Source organism: Corythoichthys intestinalis, chromosome 8 (genome assembly GCF_030265065.1).
Source record: "Corythoichthys intestinalis isolate RoL2023-P3 chromosome 8, ASM3026506v1, whole genome shotgun sequence".
NCBI classification, from domain to species: Eukaryota; Metazoa; Chordata; class Actinopteri; order Syngnathiformes; family Syngnathidae; genus Corythoichthys; species Corythoichthys intestinalis.
In genome coordinates, this window is record NC_080402.1 from 13,475,046 (window position 1) to 13,500,206 (window position 25,161).

Here is a 25,161-nt window from a genome sequence, read left to right on the forward strand (position 1 = left end):
CAGAGGTGTATAGTGACGTGTTACATTTACTCTGTTACATTGATTTGAGTGAATTTTTTGGAAAAAATTCTAAGACTAGTTTTACCACCCCATAGGGTAGCGGAGGTGCTGGAGCCTATCCCAGCTAACTATGGGCAGTAGGTGGGGTACAACCTGAATCGCTTGCCAGCCAATTACAGGGTACAAGGAGACGAACAATCATTCACGCACACACTTATGCCAAGTGACCATTTACAGGGTTCGATCATCCTACTATGCATGTTTTTGGCATCTGGGAGGAAACTGGAGTACCCAGAGAAAACCCCACGAAAGGATACATGCCAACTTCACATTGGAAGGGATTGAACCCTTGATTTCAGAACTGTGAGGCTGACGTCCAAGCCACTCATGCTCTTTGGATGGTGATGTTTCATTTTTGTAATTTTTTCCAGTCGGAATTAAATAATTTTTGTGTATTTTTTGGCCAAATAAGGTCTTGTAATAGAATATTGTACAGTATAGTGTACAGTATAGTTTCCGAGGTGCTTCCACATTTCTGCTCGCGACTTCTCTAACCAAAACAACCATGGAGCTGGAGTGGATTCACTCATCAAAATCCCTCAAAAAAGACAATTTGGAAATACCGCATCCACCTGCCATCATCACGACATGGGAGGATAACATGTTCATGAAGGCAAATGTGGAACTAAACCCATGCCTCTACAAAGATCTGGTGTTTATGTAGCCATGTTGCCGCTGTGTTATGGAAGGTATATTCTTCCCATCCCTGCATTTTCATGTGTCCAGTGCTCCAAAAATACTAAAGCTAAAATATTGCGCATGAAACGACTTGTTGTCGTTGATATTGTTATTACGGTGATGATTTTAATGTTTATGATGTTTAAAGGGATCCTCTATTTTTAAGACAAGTAATTCTTAAAAGATAAATGTTAGTATGAGTTATAATAATTTGATATTAAAACCCCTCTTAATGTTTTTGTTTTAATAAAGTTTGTAAAATTATTTTAAGTGATAGGTCGCCATTCTTGTTACGTCGCAGTGCGTGAAGTCTCTGGTCCCGTTGCCGAAATTCCAGCGTGTCACTCGTTAGCTTTCCCAACATGTCGTTCCTATTTGAACCAGATCTGAAAAGTGAAGAGCAGGACAGCACTGTCGGTCGTTCACAAGACGAGCATCAGGGAAAAATGCGTGCAGCAAATACCTGATAAGACAAAAGTTGGGCAAAACTGGTGATGCGAGAGAGTCCTGTTGGGAAGTCCGGTTGGGAGCGAGAGTGTATGCTGTCCGGTTTTATATATTCAAGGTAAGCATATTGCGTTTTCAAACTTATCCCAATATAATTATGTAGATTGTTAGCATCCAGAGCTGTTGTGTGCTTTACATACAGTACAGGCCAAAGAGCACACCTTGTGTAATCCATGTCTTGTACATTGTAACGCGTGGTAGCTAGGATATGTGTATAAAAAGTACCAAAAAGGGGAGAAGCTTCCACTATACACATTTATTCACAAAAAATAATATTTCCACCTTGACCAGTCTTTACTCGGGAGCTCAGCAGTACGCAAACACGCGTTCCCTGACGAACTCCCAACATTGTTGTGAGGTCCACGTCAGAGTCACTGTAGCGTGCCATAGTGCTTTAATTGTTTAGTACGATTTGGGGAAAACTCCCACGAAGAATAGTCTACATAAAAGATAGCAAAAGTAATCCAAATCCGCAATTTTTACTCACTCGAAGATCCAGGAATTAGACCGATCCCATGGCAATGTCGCAGCCGCGTCAGGCCGTCGATTCCACAAAATAGACTGATCCGAAAAGCTGCTGTTTGGGACCAACGAATCAAAAAAATGGACAGATCCGAAACCAATATTGCAGACGTGGTGGGACCGTCGGATCCAGAAAATAGACGGTTCCTTTACTTGACTGAGGATCCAGGAAAAATGTTCGGGCACCAGTTGTAACGCGTGGTGGGTAGGATACGTGCATACAGGGACCAAAAAGGGGGAGAAGCTTCCAATTGACGTTTACGGGCGAACGGAAAATTTTTCGGGGCCATTTGGAAAATTCCCTGCCTTGCACAAAAATTTCGGTCGTGTCAATACTTGAACGGTGCCAATCGGTCAAATGGGTCGGGCTGCGTGGCGCGCCGAAAAACGCATAGAAACTATTGAATAATAAATAAGATTAATAAAGTTGCAGAACAACACCATCTTGGTCTTTTTCAAAGACCCAGATTATAATAACAGTTCATATAGATGATGTTGTGCTGAGAAAAAAATATACCATTGTTTGAAAAAAATACAATCTGACATTGTAAGCAGTGACACATTAGTATTCTTTTCACTGAATACTTTTTTATTTGCACTTTGAATGACCACTTTTACTTTTGTAATATTATTTTAAGGTAACTATTCTCTTACTTGAGTACAATCTTTGTCTACTGTACTCACCTCAACTTACTTAATGGCAGTGCTTAATTAGTAAATCATAAGGTGCCGGAACACAAAGTACTTATGACAGCGCAGGGATGACGAGATGGGCACAGGTTCCGGAACATACGCAGAAAATGGTGCTGAAAACAACACACAAATGCCCACTTGCCATGCTGTGGGACTTAAAAGCCTCAATTTTAGATAATATCCATGGTATAAATGTTGACTAAATGACAACAATTTACAATTATTTAGGCTATACTCTGCACAGCACGGGCAATTGTCAACATAACCACAGGGGGGACTTACAGTAACGTACAGTCTTACTTGTAAAACATTAAAAAACATATATATTAATTAAAAAAAAAAAAAAGATTACAATAATTAACACAAATCCATTCTTTTGCGAGTTTCAACCCCCGCCGTCTTCTCTGACCCCAAAGTTCCCACCACCATACAATTTGTGCAGCCCAAATTCGAATTTCCTATAAGGGTACTGGCCTGTTGCTCCGGCTGTTGGTGGTCTACCTGTTTGACTGCTGGCGCTGTAGCTGGCCCCCACTCCGGGTAGCGCTGAACCTGTCCAGATGCTGCCACGGTAGCAGCCTTCCTGCCCCGGCTTGGTTGGCGGTCCGTGAACCTGGCTAGCTGCTGCGGCGCTAGCCTCCTGCTGCATCCAGTCCTGCCGTTAGCATGATCGCTGCAGCTGCCCGCATCGCCGGTTGTTGCTTTTCCAACTCGTTTTGAACCATCTTACTTCTTTTTGAAAAAAGACAGTAAATGCAAGTGTCTTTTTGGCATGTTGAAATACCGTTTGATCCTGGCTGCTTGCTCACCAGATGCCGCATATTTCCACATTTTTTTGTTTTTATGTCAGTGGCTTGATTTGTTGGTCCAGCTATTCAGTGCATCAACAAATCTCCGACTCTTTCAAATGTTGTTACATTTTTATAAACAACGTGCAATTCATGGGATTTTTTCTGTAAATGAATTTATGCATATTATTTAATTTTACACTGTAATGTCCGTAACTATGCACAGTCCATTTAAGAGAAGCTGGGACTGGAGAGCTGTGAGGTAGTAGGAAGCGAGGGGGAGACGGGCGAGAAGCAAAAGTTGGCGGTCTAATGTGGCGGCAGTCCGCTGTTATTTTGTTTATTGTTTTCTTATTGTCGCAACAATAAAGTGGATAAAACCATCAACGACTCTTCTTTACCCCCATTCAGGGCTATTACTAGAGATGTTGATACTTTGAAAATGACGTCATTTTCAAAGTATCGGAATCGGCAAAAAAATATTGGCCATGCCTTTTTTTAATATATATATATATTTTTTTTTTTTTTTAATTAAATCGTTTTCTAATTGTATTTAACGTTACAGACATAATATGTTACACTCATCCAGAGTCTTTGGTTTAGGCTTAAGGTAGGGTTATCAAATTTATCCCGATAACGGCAGTAATTAATTTTTTAAAAAATGTATCACGTTAAATTATTTAACGCAATTAATGCATGCACTGCATGACCCACTCACGCATTGTCGCGCCCAATCTGTAATGGTGCCGTTTTACCTATATAGAGAGATAAAAGGCAGCGTAAAATAAGTAGAGTGAATTTTGGCAGCCTTTGGAGCCTTTTTTTAATTGGCTAAAGCCTTACAATCCCTCTCCCTAAGATTAGAAATATCATGGGAAGCAATGTGGGAAAGCAAGGTAGCAATTGATCTTTTTCTTAACACCTTATGTCATTTCCCAACGCAGAGAAGATATATCAATTGATAGCACTACGCACAGTCATGGTTCCACTTCCCATCATGCATTTCGGCATGGCTACAGTATCATTTACTGAAAGCTCAACAAATACACTAGATGGCAATATTTAGTCACAATATACAAAGTCACAAGTCTTTCTATCCATGGATCCCTCTCACAGAAAGAATGTTAATAATGTAAATGCCATCTTGAGGATTTATTGTCATAATAAACAAATACAGTACTTATGTACTGTATGTTGAATGTATATATTCGTCCGAGTTTTATTCATTTTTTTCTTAATGCATTGCCAAAATGTATATGATCGGGAAAAATTATCGGGAATGATTGGAATTGAATCGGAAGCAAAAAAAAAAAAAAGCAATCGGATCGGGAAATATCGGGATCGGCAGATACTGAAACTAAAACGATCAGGATCGGATTGGGAGCAAAAAACATGATCGGAACAACCCTAGCTATTACAATAAATTTTCTTTAAAAAGTTTTTATATTATTGTTATTTTTTTTTATACGTGAGAGACGTCGGATCTGCCCAAATAAATCCCGGAACACAGGGAGGCCAAAATCAAGAGGTGCCGGAGCTTGTTCCGGCAAGTTCCGCCACAAATTAACGACTGCTTAATGGGGAAAAATACATTGAAATTAAGCAACAGAAGTAAACTTGCCAAGCCAGTTATATGTCGAAATACACATCTGTACCCATCCTCCCTCTTTCTCACACTTGTTTAACAGATGTAGACATGCCGGAAAAAACACAGCAGACATTGGATGGATTAGCAGAGAAACTCTTAGAAGCATCATTGATCTTCCTGCCTTGTTAACAAAGACTGGAGAAGGAACACTTTTACATCCGCTCCCTCAGCGGGGAAAAGAGAAATTCTCTCTATGCACGGTGGCCTTTTTTTGTTTTTTTGTTTTACCCACCGCCAGTATCTTTACGCTTGACAGCGAGGAGCGAAACATGAGCGAGATTCTGGTTTGACAAGCTTGTTACTTTATAAAACAGACACCACAGCACAAAAGTGCAAATGAACCATTACTTCTGTAATCCCTTGTTTCACTATGCTGTATTCCTCACACGGACACACACTCGATTCATAAGCTGGAAACCCTGAAGCCATCAGATAATGAAAAAATGTTATTTACTGTGGTGAATCAACATTATGAAACAAAACAACCTCTGTGTAATCCCAGACATGATTAATTCAGACTCAGTGAATATTTACACATATTGAGTTCAGGCTCATTAGCAAGGCTATTTTTTTAATTGCATGTAAAGGTCAGATTCACGGGTGGTTTACTTTTGCTCTTAGATTTTGGCAGAAAGGTCACTCACAGTTGATAATTTACACTCACTTAGTAAAGTGGACTATTTGTTTACCACATATCATTAAGATAAAACCCAAGCTTCTAATTCCGGGTGTCTTTCGCATCAGTTTTTAGAATAAATCATAGACTTCACTCTCAGTTGATGGGGTATCGGGGTCAATCCAAATATGATTCAAAGTCGTTCCCTAATAGAATCCCGGTTAAATTCTTTTGTACAGATATAACGAAACTTAAAATGGCTATAAAATTCTCAAATTTTATGCTAGATGCACAAAATGCAGAGATAATCACCTATATTTTCAGGGTTAATAGCAATATTTAACATATAAGTTTTTAACAGCTAAACAAATCACCTAATTTTCACATCAGAAACCCAATACATGAGGAAAGCATACAGAATCATCTTAATTGTACTCAACAAAAGCAAAATTTGGCATTTTTCTATATACAATCACAACTTATTTAGACTGAAGTCCGCTATGGTGTAGGGAGACAAAATCCAACATGGCGGACGTCACAAAACAAAGAGCATTTTTAAGCTGAAAATTCTAGTAAATAAATGCTTAAAATGTGGAATTTCTATAGATATGAACATAAAACAGTCTTTATTCTTGGTTAACAGCAACAAACGGGCAGTTATCGTTCATTTTACGTGAATATATCGATCCAAAGTTTCGGTATTTAGTAATCCAACATGGCGGCCGTCACGAAACAAAGAGCTTAGTTGAAAATTCTTGTAAAAACATGCTTAAATCGCAGAATTTATATAGATATGAATATAAAACAGTCTAGATTCTTGGTTAAAAGCAAAAAAAAAAAAAAAAAAAAAGGGCAAATCTTGTTCATTTTACGTAAATATTTCAAGCCAAAGTTATGGTATTGAGTAATCCAACACGGCGACTTTCACGAAACAAAGAGCTTTTCAAGTTGAAAATTTTTGTAAATACATGCTTAAAACGTGGAATTTCTATAAATATGAATGTAAAATAGTCTAGATTGTTGGTTAAAAGCAAAAAACGGGCAGTTATTGTTCATTTTACGTACATATTTCAAGCTAGTTAAGGTATTGTGTAATCCAATATGGCGGCTGTCACGAAACAGCTTTTTAGGTTGAAAATTCTTGTCAGTAAATGCTTAAAATGCAGAATTTCTATAGATATGAGCGTAAAACAGTCTAGATTCTTGGTTAAAAGCATACAAACAGGCAGTTATTGTTCATTTTACGTAAATATTTCAAGCCAAAGTTACGGTATTGTGTAATCCAACATGGCAGCCGTCACGAAACAAAGAGATTTTTAAGCTGAAAATTCTGTAAATAAATGCTTAAAATGTGGAATTTCTATAGATATGAACATAAAACAGTCTTTATTCTTGGTTAAAATACAAAACGGGCAGTTATTGTTCATTTTACATAACTATTTCAAGCCAAAGTTACGGTATTGGGTAATCCAACATGGCAGCCGTCACGAAACAAAGAGATTTTTAAGTTGAAAATTCTTGTCAATAAATGCTTAAAATGCAGAATTTCTATAGATATGAGCGTAAAACAGTCTAGATTCTTGGTTAAAAGAATAGAAACGGGCAGTTATTGTTCATTTTACGTAAATATTTCAAGCCAGTTATGGTATTGAGTAATCCAACACGGCGACCGTCACAAAACAAAGAGCTTTTTAAGTTGAGAACTCCTGTTATTAAAAGCTTAAAACGTGGAATTTTGATAGATATGAACGTAAAACAGTCTAGATTCTTGGTTAAAAGCAAAACACGGGCAGTTATTGTTCATTTTACGTAAATATTTTAAGCTAGTTGCGGTATTGAGTATTCCAACATGGCGGCCGTCACGAAACAAAGAGCTTTTTGAGTTGAAAATTCTTTTAACTAAATGCTTAAAATGTGGATTTTCTATAGATATAAACGTAAAACAGTCTAGATTCTCGGTTAAAAGCAAAAAAAAAAACGAGCAGTTATTGTTCATTTTACGTAAATATTTCAAGCTAAAGTTACGGTATTGGGTAATCCAACATGGCGGCCGTCACGAAACAAAGAGCATTTTAAGTTGAAAATTCTTGTAAATAAATGCTTAAAATGTGGAATTTCTATAGATATGAATATAAAACAGTCTTTAATCTTGGTTAAAAGCAAACAAACGGGCAGTTATTGTTCATTTTACGTAAATATTTCAAGCCAAAGTTACACTAATTTTATTTCATCCATTGATTTTTTTTTCACGTTTCAAAGTACATGCATTTAATATATTAAGTACCTTGAATCCTCCACCAAATCGGCGTTAGAACGCAGTTTATCACAGTGAAAGCCAACTCAACGTTCTGCCTGGGTCGGTCCCCTACCGAAAGGTGTGTCGCAATGTCTGTGGAAGCTGTTTTGTCAACTGATGGTGGAGTCTATGAATAAATTCTGATTCTTTTCCATTGAGATGATATTACCAAGTTAATACGCAGCCTGAAAACAGTTTCCGGGAATGGGTTTTATTCAAGTGCCTCCATTTTCTCCATATTTTCATCACTCTGAACACCATTCAGAATAGTTTTTTAAATTGTACAAAATGGCACAATACAGTATACATAGCAATATTCAGACAGGTTTTCGACATCAAATTATAGCAAAATAAAACTATGCCGCTGACATAGATGCCTGTGTAAAAAAAGAAAAAACATTTACATTAATTGCACTGCTGTGACTTCCCCTGTAATTGAGGTCTGTGCCAAAGATGTTGTTGGAGATGCTTCTCAAATCGAGAGGAATCAAGTCAATGGCGCATGTAAATAACGCCTGTCTTGTTGTGACGTAGCGCAGGGCAGAGTCGGGGAGCTACAGTCTCCAAGGGTGAAAAATATATAATGTAGGGTCAAAGTAGATGCTTTTCTGACAGTGTTTAACTACATCCCCTCCCTTTCTCAAACTTAAAATGCACCCCCCCCCCCCCCCCCCCCGCCCATGTAATAAGAGTATCCGTACAATAAAATCCGAGATTGATGGAAATAGACAAAGTGATGGAAAGTGTCATTTACAAACACAATGAGGTTTGTTGAACAGAGGCCAAACATGTTTTGGCTCACTGAAATCCTCAAAATGAGCTTCAATTTCAGTGGCCCAGAAGGGTTAGTAGGTATGGAAGTGAGTCATACTCAGAGGTGGGTAGAGTTGCCGAAATTTTTACTCTTTAAATTAGTGCTGTCAAATTTATCAAGTTAACGGGCGGTAATCTTTTTGTTTTGTTTTTTAATTAATCACGTTAAAATATTTGACGCATTTAACTAGAGATGCCCCGATCGATCAGGATGGACCGGGTCCGATCACGTCATTTTCAAAGTATCGGAATCGGCAAAAAAATATCAGACATGCCTTTTTAAAAAAAAATTTTTTTTTTAATTAAATCTTTTTCTAATTGTATTTAACGTTACAGACATAATATGTTACACTCATCCAGAGTCTTTAGGCTTAAGGTACCCTACCTTACCTTAGCTATCAAATTTATCCCGTTAACAGCAGTAATTTTTTTTTTTTTTTTGTAATTTATCACATTAAAATATTTAACGCAATTAACGCATGCGCTGGACGATCCACTCACGCATAGTCTCGTTCAATCTGTAATGGCGCCGTTTTACCTATATATAGAGCTAAAAGGCAGCGTAAAATGAGTAGAGTGAATTTTGGCAGCCTTTGGAGCCTTTTTTTAATTGGCTAAAGCCTTACAATCCCTCTCCCTACGTTTAGAAATATCGTGGGAAGCAATGTGGGGAAGAAAGGTAGTAATTGATCTTTTTCTTAACACCCTATGTTATTTCCCAAAGTAGAGAAGATATATCAATTGGTACCACTGAGCACAGTCATGGTTGCTCTTCCCATCATGCATTTGGGCAGAACAGTTAAATGGCTACAGTATCTTTTACTGAAAGCTCAACAAATACCCTAGATGGCAATATTTAGTCACAATATACAAAGTCACATTTATCCTTTAAGAATTACAAGTCTTTCTATCTGTGGATCCATCTCACAGAAAGAATGTTAATAATGTAAATGCCATCTTGAGGATTTATTGTCATAATAAACAAATACAGTACTTATGTACTGTATGTTGAATGTATATATTATTATTATATATATTATTATATATATGTATATATTTTTTTCTTAATGCATTGCCAAAATGTATATGATCGGGAAAAATTATCGGGAATGATTGGAATTGAATCGGGAGCAAAAAAAAAAAAAAAAAAGCAGTCGGATCGGGAAATATCGGGATCGGCAGATACTCAAACTAAAACGATCGGGATCGGATCGGGAGCAAAAAAACATGATCGGAACAACCCTACATTTAACGCACCCGCTTATGCATTGCCTCAAACAGATTACAATGACGCTGTTTTTTGCACATTGAGAGCTAAGAAGCAGAGAAAGGCGAGTGGACAGAGGCGTTCATTGGACTGCGCCGTTTATTGGCATAAGCTTCGGCAACCCCTTCACAAACAAACGTAAGTATCATTTAGTGAAAGAACAACAAAATTAATATTCCTATCGCTCGAAAAACTATTGTTCACTAAAAGAAAAGCGCTTCAATCTGTATTAATGAGGCCCTATTCTCACACAGTTAAACAACAATGCAAAGAACTGGCATTCCCAATCAAAATAGCTATGCAAAATACGCATAAAACTTACTCAGACTTTGGTCAAACTCTATTCAAACATTTCGTTTAGCTCAACAAATACACTGGATGGCAATATTTAGTCACAATATACAAACTATCAGAGGTTTCGTACGTTGTGAAGCCAAAACTCTGACCGTGAAGTGCAAGGGATAGACCAGTAAACAGGGAACTACGGCGTCAGTCGAGGGACAAAACACACTCATTAGCTTGATTTCTAAGTAATTTAAAACTCGCCATTTACACCTTGTGGTGTATGTCAATCACTACCTTACGTAGTTAAAGACGCTGTGGAAGAACGACAGGTAGCCCATGTGACGTCACCGCTCAGCGACGTCAACAATGGCGAGCTACTAGTTTATTTTTTGATTGAAATTTTTCAAATTTTATTAAAACGAAAACATTAAGAGGGGTTTAATATTAAATTACTATAACTTGTACTAACATTTATCTTTTAAGAACTACAAGTCTTTCTGTCCATGGATCCCTTTAACAGAAAGAATGTTAATAATGTTAATGTCATCTTTTGGATTTATTGTTATAATAAACAAATACAGTAGTTATGTACAGTATGCTGAATGTATATATCCGTCTTGTGTCTTATCTTTCCATTCCAAAAATATGGCATATTTTAGAGATGGTTTGAATTGCGATTAATTACGATTAATTAATTTTTAAGTTGTGATTAACTCAATTCAAAATTTTAATCATTTGATAGCCCTACTTTAAATTTTTCTTAATGAGTTACTGCTTACATAGTCTGATTGTTTTTATTTTTTTTTAAACAATGGTACCGTAATTTCCGCACTATAAGGCGCACCTGACTGTAGGCCGCCAACCACCAAATTTGACATGAAAACGACAATTTGTTCATCGATAAGCTACACTTGACTATAAGCCACAGCTGTCCTCACTGTATTATGGGATATTTACACCAAAAGATATTGACCGGTAACATTATTTGACAGCGGCATCATACAACTGTCATAAAACCAAATGAACCACCATGAAGCTTTGAACCAGTTGACTGCAAAGCTTCACTGCATTAAGAAACTTCATTTGGCCATCACTACTCCCTTGGGGGACAGAGTCAGTCAACCTTTGCTGCCACCTGCTGTCAACACTGTTGTCGGCCAACATGCCTCCTATCATGCATTGCAGCGCTACAGATGTAAATAACAATCAAAATTCATGTTCTGTGCTAATTATTTCTTCAGTTACTGTTCCAGTTGTTTCATTAATTGCTAGCTATGGTATTTGGTAACACTAAATTTGACAGTGGCGCCATAAGAGTGTCATTAGACAATCATAATTATGACATGACACTGTCATGAGCGTTATGGAATGCTTATAACAGATGTGATTTAGTATTATCCGGCAAAATAGCTCACTTTTGAATGGATGTAAAAGATCCAAGCTGGACATAAATGGAGTTAGTGGTATAATTTGCCGGATGACACTTAATGACATCTGTCATAAGCATTCAGTAATGCCAATGATAGTTTCATGTCATAATTATGACGGTCTGATGACGCCGCTGTCAAATAAAGTGTTACCTATTAACCCAAATAAATTAATAAGCCACACCGGACTATAAGCCACAGGATTCAAAATGAAGGAAAAAAATAGCGGCTTATTGTCTGAAAATTATGGTGTATATTTTTCTCAGCACAATGTCATGTATATGAACTGTTTTACATAACCATATTAAGCCCAAAAAATTAAAAATTATCGAATTCAGACTAGAAAAATCTATAGAAATGAAACATCACCCATCCAAAGAGTGCCCTCTAGTGGAAAAAACATATTTCCTGCTATGAAATTAAAATGGTCTAATCTCCGGTTTCCTGTTTTCTATCTGTGCTATATAAAAACTGGGAGAGAGGTTGAAATACGTGCTTTCGAGTAATGTTGATGGCAGCACTCTAAGTAAAATTGTTCATTTTTACGGTGCTTTAAAAGCGCCACGCGATTAAACAGGCCGGTGTGATCATAGGACTTTCGACTGCAAGCTTGTGTGAGGTCATGTGACTGTTTTATCACGTCTGATTGGTATAATGGCATTATGTGATTATTGTTGTGACGTCTCATTGGGGAACCTATTAAAGCCACTATGGGCATCTCTGGAAACAAAGTTAAATCTAATATGCAGAATAAAAAGGAAAAATGTAACTACTCTAGTGTAGTAAAGTAGCAAAGTCGTGTGGTAAAAGTAACGTTTCTTATTTACAAATCTACTCAAGTAAAGTGGGGCAAATAAGTATTTAGTCAACCACCAATTGTGCAAGTTCTCCTACTTGAAAAGATTAGAGAGGCCTGTAATTGTCAACATGGGTAAACCTCAACCATGAGAGACAGAATGTGAAAACAAAAACGAAAATCACATTGTTTGATTTTTACAGAATTTATTTCCAAATTAGAGTGGACAATAAGTATTTGGCCTAACTTCTTCTAACGAGGTTTAACGATGCTCCACTCGTTACCTGTATTAATGGAACCTGTTTTAACTCATTATCGGTATAAAAGACGCATGTCCACAAACTCAGTCAGTCACACTCCAAACTCCACTATGGCCAAGACCAAAGAGCTGTCGAAGGACACCAGAGACAAAAATTGTAGACCTGAACCAGGCTGGGAAGACTGAATCTGAAATAGGTAAAACGCATGGTGTAAAGAAATCAACTGTGGGAGCAATTATTAGAAAATGGAAGACATACAAGACAACTGATAGTCTCCCTCGACCTGGGGCTCCATGCAAGATCTCACCCCATGGCGTCAAAATGATAACAAGAACGGTGAGCAAAAATCCCAGATCCACACAGGGGCACCTAGTGAATGACCAACAGAGAGCTGGGACCACAGTAACAAAGGCTTCCATCAGTAACATGCGCCGCCAGGGACTCAAATCCTGCACTGCCAGACGTGTCCCCCTGCTGAAGCCAATACATGTCCAGGCCCGTCTGCGGTTCGCTAGAGAGCATTTGGATGATCCAGAAGAGGACTGGAAGAATGTGTTATGGTCAGATGAAACCAAAATAGAACTTTTTAGTAGAAACACAGGTTCTCGTGTTTGGAGGAGAAAGAATACTGAATTGCATCCGAAGAACACCATACCCACTGTGAAGCATGGGGGTGGAAACATCATGCTTTGGGGCTGTTTTTTTTTTTGCAAAGGGACCTGGACGACTAATCTGTGTAAAGGAAAGAATGAATAGGGGCATGTATCGAGAGATTTTGAGTGAAAATCTCCTTCCATCAGCAAGGGCATTGAAGATGAGACGTGGCTGGGTCTTTCAGCATGACAATGATCCCAAACACACAGCCAGGGCAACAAAGGAGTGGCTACGTAAGAAGCATTTCAAGGTCCTGGAGTGGCCTAAACAGTCTCCAGATCTCAACCCCATAGAAAATCTGTGGAGGGAGTTGAAAGTCCGTGTTGCCCAACGACAGCCCCAGAACATCATTGCTCTAGAGGAGATCTGCATGGAGGAATGGGCCAAAATACCTGCAACAGTGTGTGAAAAGCTTGTGAAGAGTTAAGAAAACGTAGGTACACGTTACATAACAAAGTATTGAGATGAACTTTTTATTGACCAAATACTTATTTTCCACCATGATTTGCAAATAAATTCTTTAAATATCAAACAATGTGATTTTCTGCTTGTTTGTTTTTTCACATTCTGTCTCTCATGTTTGAGGTTTACCCATGTTGACAATTACAGGCCTCTAATATTTTCAAATGGGAGAACTTGCACAATAAGTGGTTGACTAAATACTTATTTGCACCACTGTACATATAAGACAAAGCTCGGCTTCTTCCCACTCCTTTTCAAGCTACACGTGTATGTATTGTTATTATTTTTGTTACATTCATCATTACTGTTTAATTTAATTGTATTTTTTTTCCATACTTGTTGTTTTTGGTTGTTATTGCTCGAAATAAAAATCAATCAATCAACACATGTTTTTTTTTCACTTTTTCCCCAAGTACTATAAATTTTAAAAAAAAAATATGAATATATAGATTTTAATAAATAGTCTTGAAGCACTTCAAATGTAATAATTATGATAACTTTTAAACAAGTTACTGTCCCACCAAATCATATTTAAACAAGAATAAAGTAGAAAAATGCTTGTCTTTATTAAATGCTTCATTGAGTGAGTCCACTCAATTCCGCTCAAGCTGTTCCCTTACACACAATGAGTTGCCACAGCTACTGTTTAACAAGTTAAACAATGATTGACGCATGCAGTGCTTTGAAGTTTCGGCTTTTCAAGCGTCTCTGGCAAGATCAAACCCAACGCCTGTCAATCATCGTTAACTTTAATAAGCAACTCCAGTGCACTGCCTGACCAAGAAAATCGGCAGGAGCGAGAGTGAGAGATAGCTCGGGACAGCTCTATAAAATACTAAATTATATTTTTAATTGGGGAAAAAAATCCGCGAAGTACTGTACTACCCACCTCTGACATATTAATTGGCAGTGTCACAAGCACAATGTGGTTTGTTGAACAAATCCCAGACATGTTCATGGCTCACTGAAATCCTCAAAATGAGCTTTAATTACAGTGGCCCAAAAGGGTTAGTAAGTATGGAAGTGAGTCTTACTACAAGCCCAGAAGTATTTGCCGTCCAAGCAGTTGTCCCAGGATCATATTCACGTATGTTTCAAATCAATTATGAGCAACAAATGTTGAAAAAAGGTATTTACAAGGCCTGCAGTCCATCATCCATAACGTCTCGCGTCTCTCTTGCACAGGATCTTCTTAAAGGACCGGCGGAAGTCATTGTTGAAGATGGTGTAGATAATCGGATTCAGCGCGCTATTGCAGTAGCCAAACCAGAAGAAGAACTTGAAAAGTGTGTCCGGGACGGGGCAAGACTCGCACAGCGTCATGAGCATGTACGTGAAGAAGAAGGGGAACCAGCAAATGACGAACACGCCGATGACCACCGCCAGGACGAAGGTGAAGCGTTTCTCTCGGTTTTGACGACCCTTCCAGCGGCTCCCTTTGGTGCTTTTCTTCTGTACCTCGCCGTCTCCAGGCTTGATTTTGCTTCTGCCTTTGCCGGCTTTTTTTTTAATTGAGCAGGGATTGTTGACCTTGTGGTCAGAAGAAGACGACTCTTCAATGTCCACACCGTTGACTTCGCCTTCTCTGCCGCCGACTCCTTCCTTTAGCTCGATGTGCTCGTGCTCCTTCAGTTTCTCGGCCTCGGCCACTCCGTTCTCCTTCTGGTTGGACGTCGGGATAGCGTTTGACTTGTCCGTCCGTTTCCGGTCCCCCGGTGGCACCCTTGTCCTCTTTTTGGCAATCTGGTAGATCCTGACGTAGACCAACACCATGATGACGCACGGGAGGAAGAAGGAGCCGATGCAGGAGGAGATGACGTACCACTTGTCTGTGTTTATCTCGCAACTGGGGTTCTTCTTGCTGTTTTCCTTCTCCATGGTGATTAGCGGCGGGAAGGATATAACTGCCGCGATGATCCAAACGATGAAGATGATGCACTTGATGCGGCGCGGAGTTCTCTTCAAGTTGTATTCAATAGCCTGCGTGATGGACCAGTAGCGGTCCAAGCTGATGGCACAGAGGTGCGCGATGGAGGCGGTGCAGAAAAGAACGTCTAAGGCCAGATAGATCTCACACCACACCTCCCCAAAGTACCAATATCCCATGATCTCATTGGCCAAGGAGAAGGGCATCACCAGGGTGGCCACTAAAATGTCCGCCGACGCCAGAGACACCAGGAACAGGTTCTGTGGTGCCCTCAGTGCCCGGCTTGTAAACACGGCGATGACCACCAGCACATTTCCAAACACTGTCAGAAGAATGATAACGCTCACCAGCGCTGAGAGCGGAAGCGAGATGCGCAGGCTCAACGGGCTCCCCCCCGGGAGTGTCTGGTTGGTGTCGTTGTCGAACCCCATGGAGGCAGATTGTCCCGCTTCCCGTGCGATTAATGTCAGGTTGACAAATATCATCCACAAGGCAGCACACAGCGAGATGCTTGACGAGAGACTGAGAGGAAATTAATCAGTCCTTTGGGGACAGGCAGCGCTCTCCCATGGTCACTGAGAAGGAGGCCATCTAAAAATGTGAAGGAAGTTGGCTTATCAGTTTTTATTTACATGAATTGACATAAACATTGTTCATAGACTTCATAATGTATTAGTGCTGTAAAAATTATCGCGTTAACGGGCAGTAATTATTTTTTAAAATTAATCACGTTAAATATTTGACGCATTTAACGCACATGCCCCGCTCAAACAGATTAAAATGACAGCACAGTGTCATGTGCACTTGTTACTTGTGTTTTTTGGTGTTATGTCGCCCTCTGCTGGCGCTTTGGTGCGACTGATTTTATGGGTTTCAGCACCGTTGTGTAATTATTGACATCAGCAATGAAAAAAAAATATATATATACTAGTAGCTGTTTATTTTTTGGTTGAAAGTTTTAACAATTTTATTCAAACAAAAACATTAAGAGGGGTGTTCATATAAGATTTCTATAACTTGTACTAACATTTATCTATTAGGAAATACAAGTCTTCCTATCCATGGATCGCTTTGACAGAATGTTAATAATGTTAATGCTAGAGATGTCCCGATCGGTCGGCATCCCGTCATTTTCAAAGTATCGGAATCGGCAAAAAAATATCGGCCATGCCTTTTTTTATTTTTTTATTTATTTTTTTAATTAAATCGTTTTCTAATTGTATTTAACGTTACAGACATAATATATTACACTCATCCAGAGTCTTTAGTTTAGGCTTAAGATAGGGTTATCAAATTTATCCCGATAATGGCGGTAATTAATTTTTTAAAAAATGTATCACGGTAATAAATTTAACGCAATTAATGCATGCGCTGCACGCCCACTCACGCATTGGCGCGCTCCATCTGTAATGGCGCCGTTTTACCTATATAGAGAGATAATAGGCAGCGTAAAATGAGTAGAGTGAACTTTGGCAGCCTTTGGAGCCTTTTTTTAATTGGCTAGAGCTTTACAATCCCTCTCCCTACAATTAGAAATATCATGGGAACAATGTGGGGAAGCAAGGTAGCAATTGATCTTTTTCTTAACACCTTATGTAATTTCCCAACGCAGAGAAGATATATCAATTGATAGCACTACGCACAGTCATGGTTCCACTTCCCATCATGGATTTGGGCATGCCTACAGTATCATTTACTAAAAGCTCAACAAATACACTAGATGGCAATATTTAGTTACAATATACAAAGTCACAAGTCTTTCTATCCGTGGATCCCTCTCACAGAAAGAATGTTAATAATGTAAATGCCATCTTGAGGATTTATTGTCATAATAAACAAATACAATACTGTATATTGAATGTACTGTATGTTGAATGCATATATTCATCTGAGTTTTATTCATTTTTTTCTTAATGCATTGCCAAAATGTATATGATCGGGGAAAATTATCGGGAATGATTGGAATTGAATCGGGAGCAAAAAAAAGCAATCGGATCGGGAAATATCGGGATCGGCAGATACTCAAACTAAAAAGATCGGATCGGGAGCAAAAAAACATGATCGGAACAACCCTACAAATTTTATTAAAAGAGATACATTAAGGGGGTTTTAATATAAAATTTCAATAACTTGTACTAACATTTATCTATTAAGAACTACAAGTCTTCCTATCCATGGATCGCTTTAAAAGAATGTTAATAATGTTAATGCCATCTTGTTGATTTATTGTTATAATAAACAAATACAGTACTTATGTACAGTATGTTGAATGTATATATCCGTCTTGTGTCTTATCTTTTCATTCCAACAATAATTTACAGAAAAATATGGCATATTTTATAGATGGTTTGAATTCCGATTAATTAATTTTTAAGCTGTGATTAACTAGATTAAAAAATTTAATCGTTTGACAGCCCCATAATTAGGGTTGTCCCGATCATGTTTTTTTGCTCCCGATCCGATCCCGATCGTTTTAGTTTGAGTATCTGCCGATCCCGATATTTCCCGATCCGATTGCTTTTTTTTGCTCCTGATTCAATTCCAATCATTCCCGATAATTTTTCCCGATCATATACATTTTGGCAATGCATTAAGAAAAAAATGAATAAAACTCGGACGAATATATACATTCAACATACAGTACATAAGTACTGTATTTGTTTATTATGACAATAAATCCTCAAGATGGCTTGTACATTATTAACATTCTTTCTATGAGAGGATCCACGGAGAGAAAGACTTGTGAATTTTTGACGAAATATTGCCATCTAGTGTATTTGTTGAGCTTTCAGTAAATGATACTGAAGGCCATGCCAAATGCATGATGGGAAGTGGAACCATGACAAGTGGAACCATGACTGTGCGTAGTCCTACCAATTCATATATCTTCTCTGCGATGGGATATAACATAAGGCATTAAGAAAAAGATCAATTGCTATCTTGCTTCCCCACATTGCTTCCCATGATATTTCTAATCATAGGGAGAGGGATTGTGAAGTTTTAGCCAATTAAAAAAAGGCTCCAAAGTCTGCCAAAATTCGCTCTACTCATTTTAGGCCACGTGTTATCTCTCTATAAAGGTAAGACGGCGCCATTACAGATTGAGCACGACAATGCGTGAGTGGGTCATGCAGCGCATGCATTAATTGCGTAACGTGATACATTTGTAAAAAAAAATCATTACCGCTGTTATTGGGATATATTTGATAACTCTACCTTAAGCCTAAACTAAAGACTCTGGATAAGTGTAACATATTATGTCTGTATTATGTATTATGACTGTAACTACGAGGGCCGCCACATTGACTTAACTAGCGGCACATTCGACATATTTACGTAAAATAAATGCTAACTGCGCGTTTTTTTCCTTTTAACCAAGAATCAAGACTTTTACATCCATATCTATAAAGAATTCAGGGATTTAAGCATTTATTCACAAACATTTTCAATGGAAAAATATCTTTGTTAACATATGGCGGCCACTAATTTGCTTACTGACTAGCATCATAGTTCGCAATATTTAAGTAAAATACATGCTAACTGCCCGATTTTTTGCTTATAACCATGAATAGAGACTGTTTTACGTCCATACCTATAAAGAATTTAGGGATTTAAGCATTTATCCACAATAATTTTTAGCAGAAAAAGCTCTTTGTTGTACTAAGGGGGCCGCCACAGTGACTTAACTAGCAGCACAATCGACATACTTAACCAAGAATCGAGACTTTTACGTCCATATCTATGAAGAATTCATCTAAGCATTTATTCACATTTATTCAAAGAAAAGCTCTGTTTGCATAAGGCGGCCGCTAGCTACATTCACTAACAGACTAGCATTGTACTTCGACATATTTACGTAAAATAAATGCTAACTGCATGGTTTTTTTTTTTGTGTGCTTTTAACCAAGAATCGACACTGTTTTACGTCCATATCTATAAAGAATTCAGGGATTTAAGCATTTATTCACAAGAATTTTCAACGGAAAAAGCTCTTTGTCTGTTTTTCCACTCCGTCAGCTATTACGGAGACAGGCCCCTTATGAATCGGCCCCGCACCCTGTGTCCCGTCACATTATGAAGTCTATGCATTGTTTCAAAATTACTGTTTTTATACACACAGAGGTGGGTAGTAACGTGTTACATGTACTCAGTTACATTTAATTGAGTAACTTTTTGAGAAAAATGCAATTCTTTGAGTAGTTTTAGAACGCAATACTTTTTTACTTTTACTTGAGTATATTTGTGAAAAAACGTTACTCTTACTCCACTACTTTGGGCTACAATCGTTACATTTTTCATCTTTTATTCTACATATTGACTTTATTTTTGCAAGAGATGCTGACTGTGGCCTTCTCAGTTTCACCAATGAGATGTCGCAAAAAGAACCGCATTACTCTTTTATACCAGTCAGAGGTAACAATGTTTTCTCTCCACTACAGGGTACTCATGCCCTTTGACTGGTGATATTTCATAGTGTTGTTCTGGTCTAAATTTGATTTTTTTTGTGTCATATTTTTTGGCCTAATATGGTCATGTAATAGGTTATAGTACAGTATAATAACAACAGTTAACATGGATTAAGTCGTGCTGAAAAAAATAGATACTTTTTTTTCAGAATCAGACATCGTAAGCAGTTACACACAATGTTACTCATTACTTGACTAGAGTGATCCCTCGCTACTTCGCACCCTCAGTCCATCGTGGATTTTTCCTTCCCGAGCCGACCGCATAGTCAGTCTCTCCCTCCCTGGCTCCCTCTCCCTACTTTTTGTTCATCAGGCAGTGAACTGGAGTTATTTATTAAAGTAAACAAAGATTGACAGACGGTGAAGCTTTGATCTTGCCAGAGACTCAACCTTCAGAACGCCGCGTGCGTCAATCATCGTTTAACTTGTTAAACAGATGCTGTGGCAACTCGTTATGTGTAAGTGAGCAACTAGAGCAGATTTGAGTGGACGCTCAATGAAGCATTTAATAAAGACAAGCATTTTTTTCAAACTTTTTTTCAAATGGATTGGGCGTCTACTTTTTTCCTGTTTAAAAATAATTCTGTGGGACAGTTACATGTTTCCAACGTATCATAATAATTACATTGCTTGCATTACAAGTGCTTAAAAACCATATATATATATATATATATATATATATATATATATATATATATATATATATATATTAGGGCAGTCAAATTTTTTTAATTATTCATTCATTCATTCATTTTCCATGCCGCTTTTCCTCATTAATCACGTTAAAATATTTAACGCATGCGCGGAACGACCCACTCACGCATTGTCGCAAACAGACTACAATGGCGCCGTTTTACGTATATTACGAGCTAAGAGGCAGAGACAAGCGAGTGGAGTGGACACAGACATTCAGTGGGGCCGTGCTATTTATTGGCAAAAGCATTGGCAGATGATCTTTTTCTTAACATCCTGTATTGAAAACAACGCAGAGAAGATATACCATTTGCAGCCACCACTGACAGTCATGGTTGCCCAACTTCCCATCATGCATTTGGGTGGGATAGTTAGGTCGCTACAGTATTTATTTACTGAAAGCACAACAAAAATAATATTCCTATCTCTCCAAAAAAATAATGTTCACAAAAATAAAAGCGCTCAATGCAAAGAGAACTGGCATTCCCAATCAAAATAGCTATGCAAAATAATACTCAGACTTTGGTCAAACTCTATTCAAACATTTCGTTTAGCTCAACAAATATACTAGATGGCAATATTCAGTCACAATATACAAACTCACATTTATCTTTTAGGAATTACAAGTCTTTCTATCCGTGGATCCCTTTTACAGAAAGAATGTTAATAATGTTAATGCCATCTTGTGGATTTATTGTAATATTAAACAAATACAGTACTTATGTACAGTATGTTGAATGAATATATCTGTCTTGTCTTATCGTTCCATTCCAACAATAATTTACTGAAAAATGTGGCATATTTTAGAGATGGTTTGAATTAGGATTAATTAATTTTTAAGCTGTGATTAACTCGATTAAAAATTTTAATTGTTTGACAGCCCTAATATATGTATATATATATATATATATATAGATATGTATATATATGTGTATATATATATATGTATAGATACATATATATATACACGTATATATAGATACATACATATACATATATATACATACATGCATTATATATATATATATATATATATATATATATATATATATATATATATATATATATATATATATATATATATATATATTATACATACATACAGGTTTTTTTTTAAATGATAATTTAGGGGAAAATGTAAAAAAAAAAAAAATATTATATATATCTCCTTACAATGATAGATCTGAATGAATACATTGAACCAAAAAACATTTTTGGGGGGGCGGGGGGGGGGGGGGCTACTTCGCGGTTTTTCACTTGTCGCGGCGGGTTCTGGTCCCCATTAACCGTGAAAAACAAGGGATCACTGTATACCTTCATTTATTTATTTAATTTTGGGATCAGACATTGTAAGCAGTTACACACAATGTTACTCATTACTTGAGTATTCTTTTTAACGAATACTTGAGTAATATTATTTAGAAGTAACCCTACTCTTACTTGAGTAAAGATTTTGGCTACTCTACCCACCTCTGGTTACACATGCACACATATTGTTGAAGCAAGATTAATGAAAAGTGGGGTGCTTAATTGAATTGTGAGTGACTCAGTGGTCAAACACTTGGGAAAATCCGTCAGAAATATATTAATTATAGATTCAAATGAATCAATTCTACATTTGGCGACCCATCGATGAAGACAATAATAATAGAAGTGAATAAATTACATAATTTTCGCCCAGAATCCAGAAATGTGTTATTTTGGTGTACAATGTACCCTCTGGAGATGACTGAAATACTAATAAAACATGAGTAAAAAGGCATATACGAGTAAGAATAAGCACACAGGTACGTTTAAGCAGGCTAACATTCATATTATTTGATTTTAATTTATTTGGTGAGATGTTAAACGGTGTATTTGTTAGGTATAACGGCGTAAACTACACAGTCATTAAAGTATGACGTCGATGCCATCAATAAAAAGAGCATTATAAAGTGCTTATATTGTTACCTGAGGCAGCAGTGACCCTCCTGGTGGTTGAGTGACATTAACACCAATCGGCGTGTAACTTCTTGAAGCAAAGAAGCTCTATCCGCGCGGCGGATAACAAGTCCTTCCTTGCCGGACCACCCTCCACGGGCGAGCGGCGAGAACTCGCGCAAGGCATCGGTGGAGCCAGTGAAGCGCTAATCATGTTCTTATTGGGTTACCACGTCGAGCGGCCGCTGCCGAGCTGCGGTGTAAGTGCTGGGAGCTCGTTGTTCTCCAAGTGCGCTTAACCGGGCGCCACTCCCTCGCTTTATAGCCCGCACGCTGTAAGAAGTGACCCGCTGACCGCGTGCGCCACGCAGCTACACGCAACATGCGGGCGCATACACGCGCGTGTCAGCACCAGTATCAACAAAAGCGGGTGATTTTTTTTTTCTTCCACGCAGATTCCGTGTGCTATTTGCTTAATATCGGTGGAAATAACAGCATGAGCTGAGCTTTTGTTGTTTCCCACCACACTGAAGTGACGTTTTCACTGCAAATAATAATCACTTCCCTATTATTAGTGATAATAGTTCATACTAGGTGTTTAAACAACCGATTAAAAAATAATAATAATAATTTGGGACAACGAAACGATATTTACCAATATTACAAACCGATTCAATTTGATTTTATTAAAGGTACTTCAATCGATGTAAAATGTAATACAGTGAACCCTCGTTTTTCGCGGTTTATGGGGACCAGAACCTGCCGTGATAAGTGAAAAACCGCGAAGTAGCGCAAAAAAAAATTCGACTTGTTAATCAATGTTGTTATTCTAATTTCCTGCTAAATTTGTATGCTGATTAATGTCCATGATGAGTATTGTATGCATTATGTGAGCAGTATATTTCATTCATATTATATTTAATGTTGATCTGTTAATTTAGACACACAGTGGGGCAAATAAGTATTTAGTCAACCGCCAATTGTGCAAGTTCTCCTACTTGAAAAGATTAGAGAGGCCTGTAAATGTCAACATGGGTAAACTTCAACCATGGATTTTTAAAGATTTCCAAATTAGAGTGGAAAATAAGTATTTGGTCACCTACAAACAAGCTAAATTTCTGGCTGTCAAAGAGGTCGAACTTCTTCTAACGAGGTTTAACGAGGCTCCACTCGTTACCTGAAATAACTCATTATCATTATAAAAGACACCTGTCCACAAGCTCAGTCAGTCACACTCCAAACTCCACTATGGCTAAGACCAAAAAGCTGTCGAAGGACACCAGAGACAAAATTGTAGACCTGCACCAGGCTGGGAAGACTGAATCTGCAATAGGTAAAACAGTTGGTGTAAAGAAATCAACTGTGGGAGCAATTATTAGAAAATGGAAGACATACAAGACCACTGATAATCTCCCTCGATCTGGTGCTCCATGCAAGATCTCACCCAGAGGCGTCGCGTCCTATTAGGCAAACCAGGCAATTGCCTAGGGACCCCAGCCAGCAGAGGCCCCCAGAGGGCCAACAGATTTAGCAAATGCAGCTTTACTGCGCTGTCGCAGCGACAAGTGTAGGGAGTGTTTCAATACCATGGAATCATTTGGCAGATTATGTAAGGATTCTGTTTTCAATCCCAATCAGCACTAACCGTGTCACGTAGATAATACATGTTTAAGAAAGTCCAATCAGCTATTAATACCACATGACTGTTTAAAGAGTGACTCACCAAGTACTCTCTGGAAAGTCCTTGCTGAGTTGTTTTACGTCAATTTTCACAGGCCACCTCATTATTCATGTGACTACTTAAAGAAATAGTGATTGTTTTTTCCAAAAAAGTCTATTAATGGGTCTATCGTATTCCTCGTCGAATACTGCATAAGAAAAATATAACATACATGCATCTGAAATAACCCTAAACGATTTTATTGACAATTTTAAATACTCCTATTAGCAAGGTTCCTTGGGTATGCGTACGTTCCCATAGCAACCAGTCCTGTTATTGTCCTACGTCACAAGCACTGCGTATTCTGGGAGCGAGAATAGGCGTAAGGGGCGCATTTCGAGCAGAGGATGGCCACCTGTTAAAATGTGTGCGTCCATGAACGAATGTAAGTACATCCATATGAGTCAGTGTAAAGTGCTTAGTTTTCGCCACTTTTATGGCCAAGATGACCGCACATGCACGCAGCGCGCACTCGTACCCCCCCACCTTTGTGTTCATTATACTTATATACTTATTATACGAGTATGTATGTGTGTCACGTGACTCAGAAGTGCCCAATGTTGCTTTTTGCCTGGGGCCCCTGGGGACCCCTGCTACGCCTCTGATCTCACCCCATGGCGTCAAAATGATAAGAATGGTGAGCAAAAATCCCAGAACCACACG

The 25,161-nt window shown here is 38.1% G+C and overlaps 1 protein-coding gene across 1 annotated transcript; it reads right to left on the reverse strand.

Annotated features, from left to right (window-relative positions):
• Nucleotides 1–8,487: 8,487 nt before the first annotated feature.
• On the reverse strand, nt 8,488–23,215 carry adra2a (adrenoceptor alpha 2A). The gene is made up of 2 exons (XM_057844759.1): nt 22,809–23,215; nt 8,488–16,290 (listed from the first exon to the last, which is right to left on the reverse strand). The coding sequence occupies exon 2, from the start codon at nt 16,182–16,184 to the stop codon at nt 14,925–14,927; it is 1,260 nt and encodes a 419-aa protein (XP_057700742.1). The 5' UTR covers nt 16,185–16,290; nt 22,809–23,215; the 3' UTR covers nt 8,488–14,924.
• Nucleotides 23,216–25,161: the final 1,946 nt, after the last annotated feature.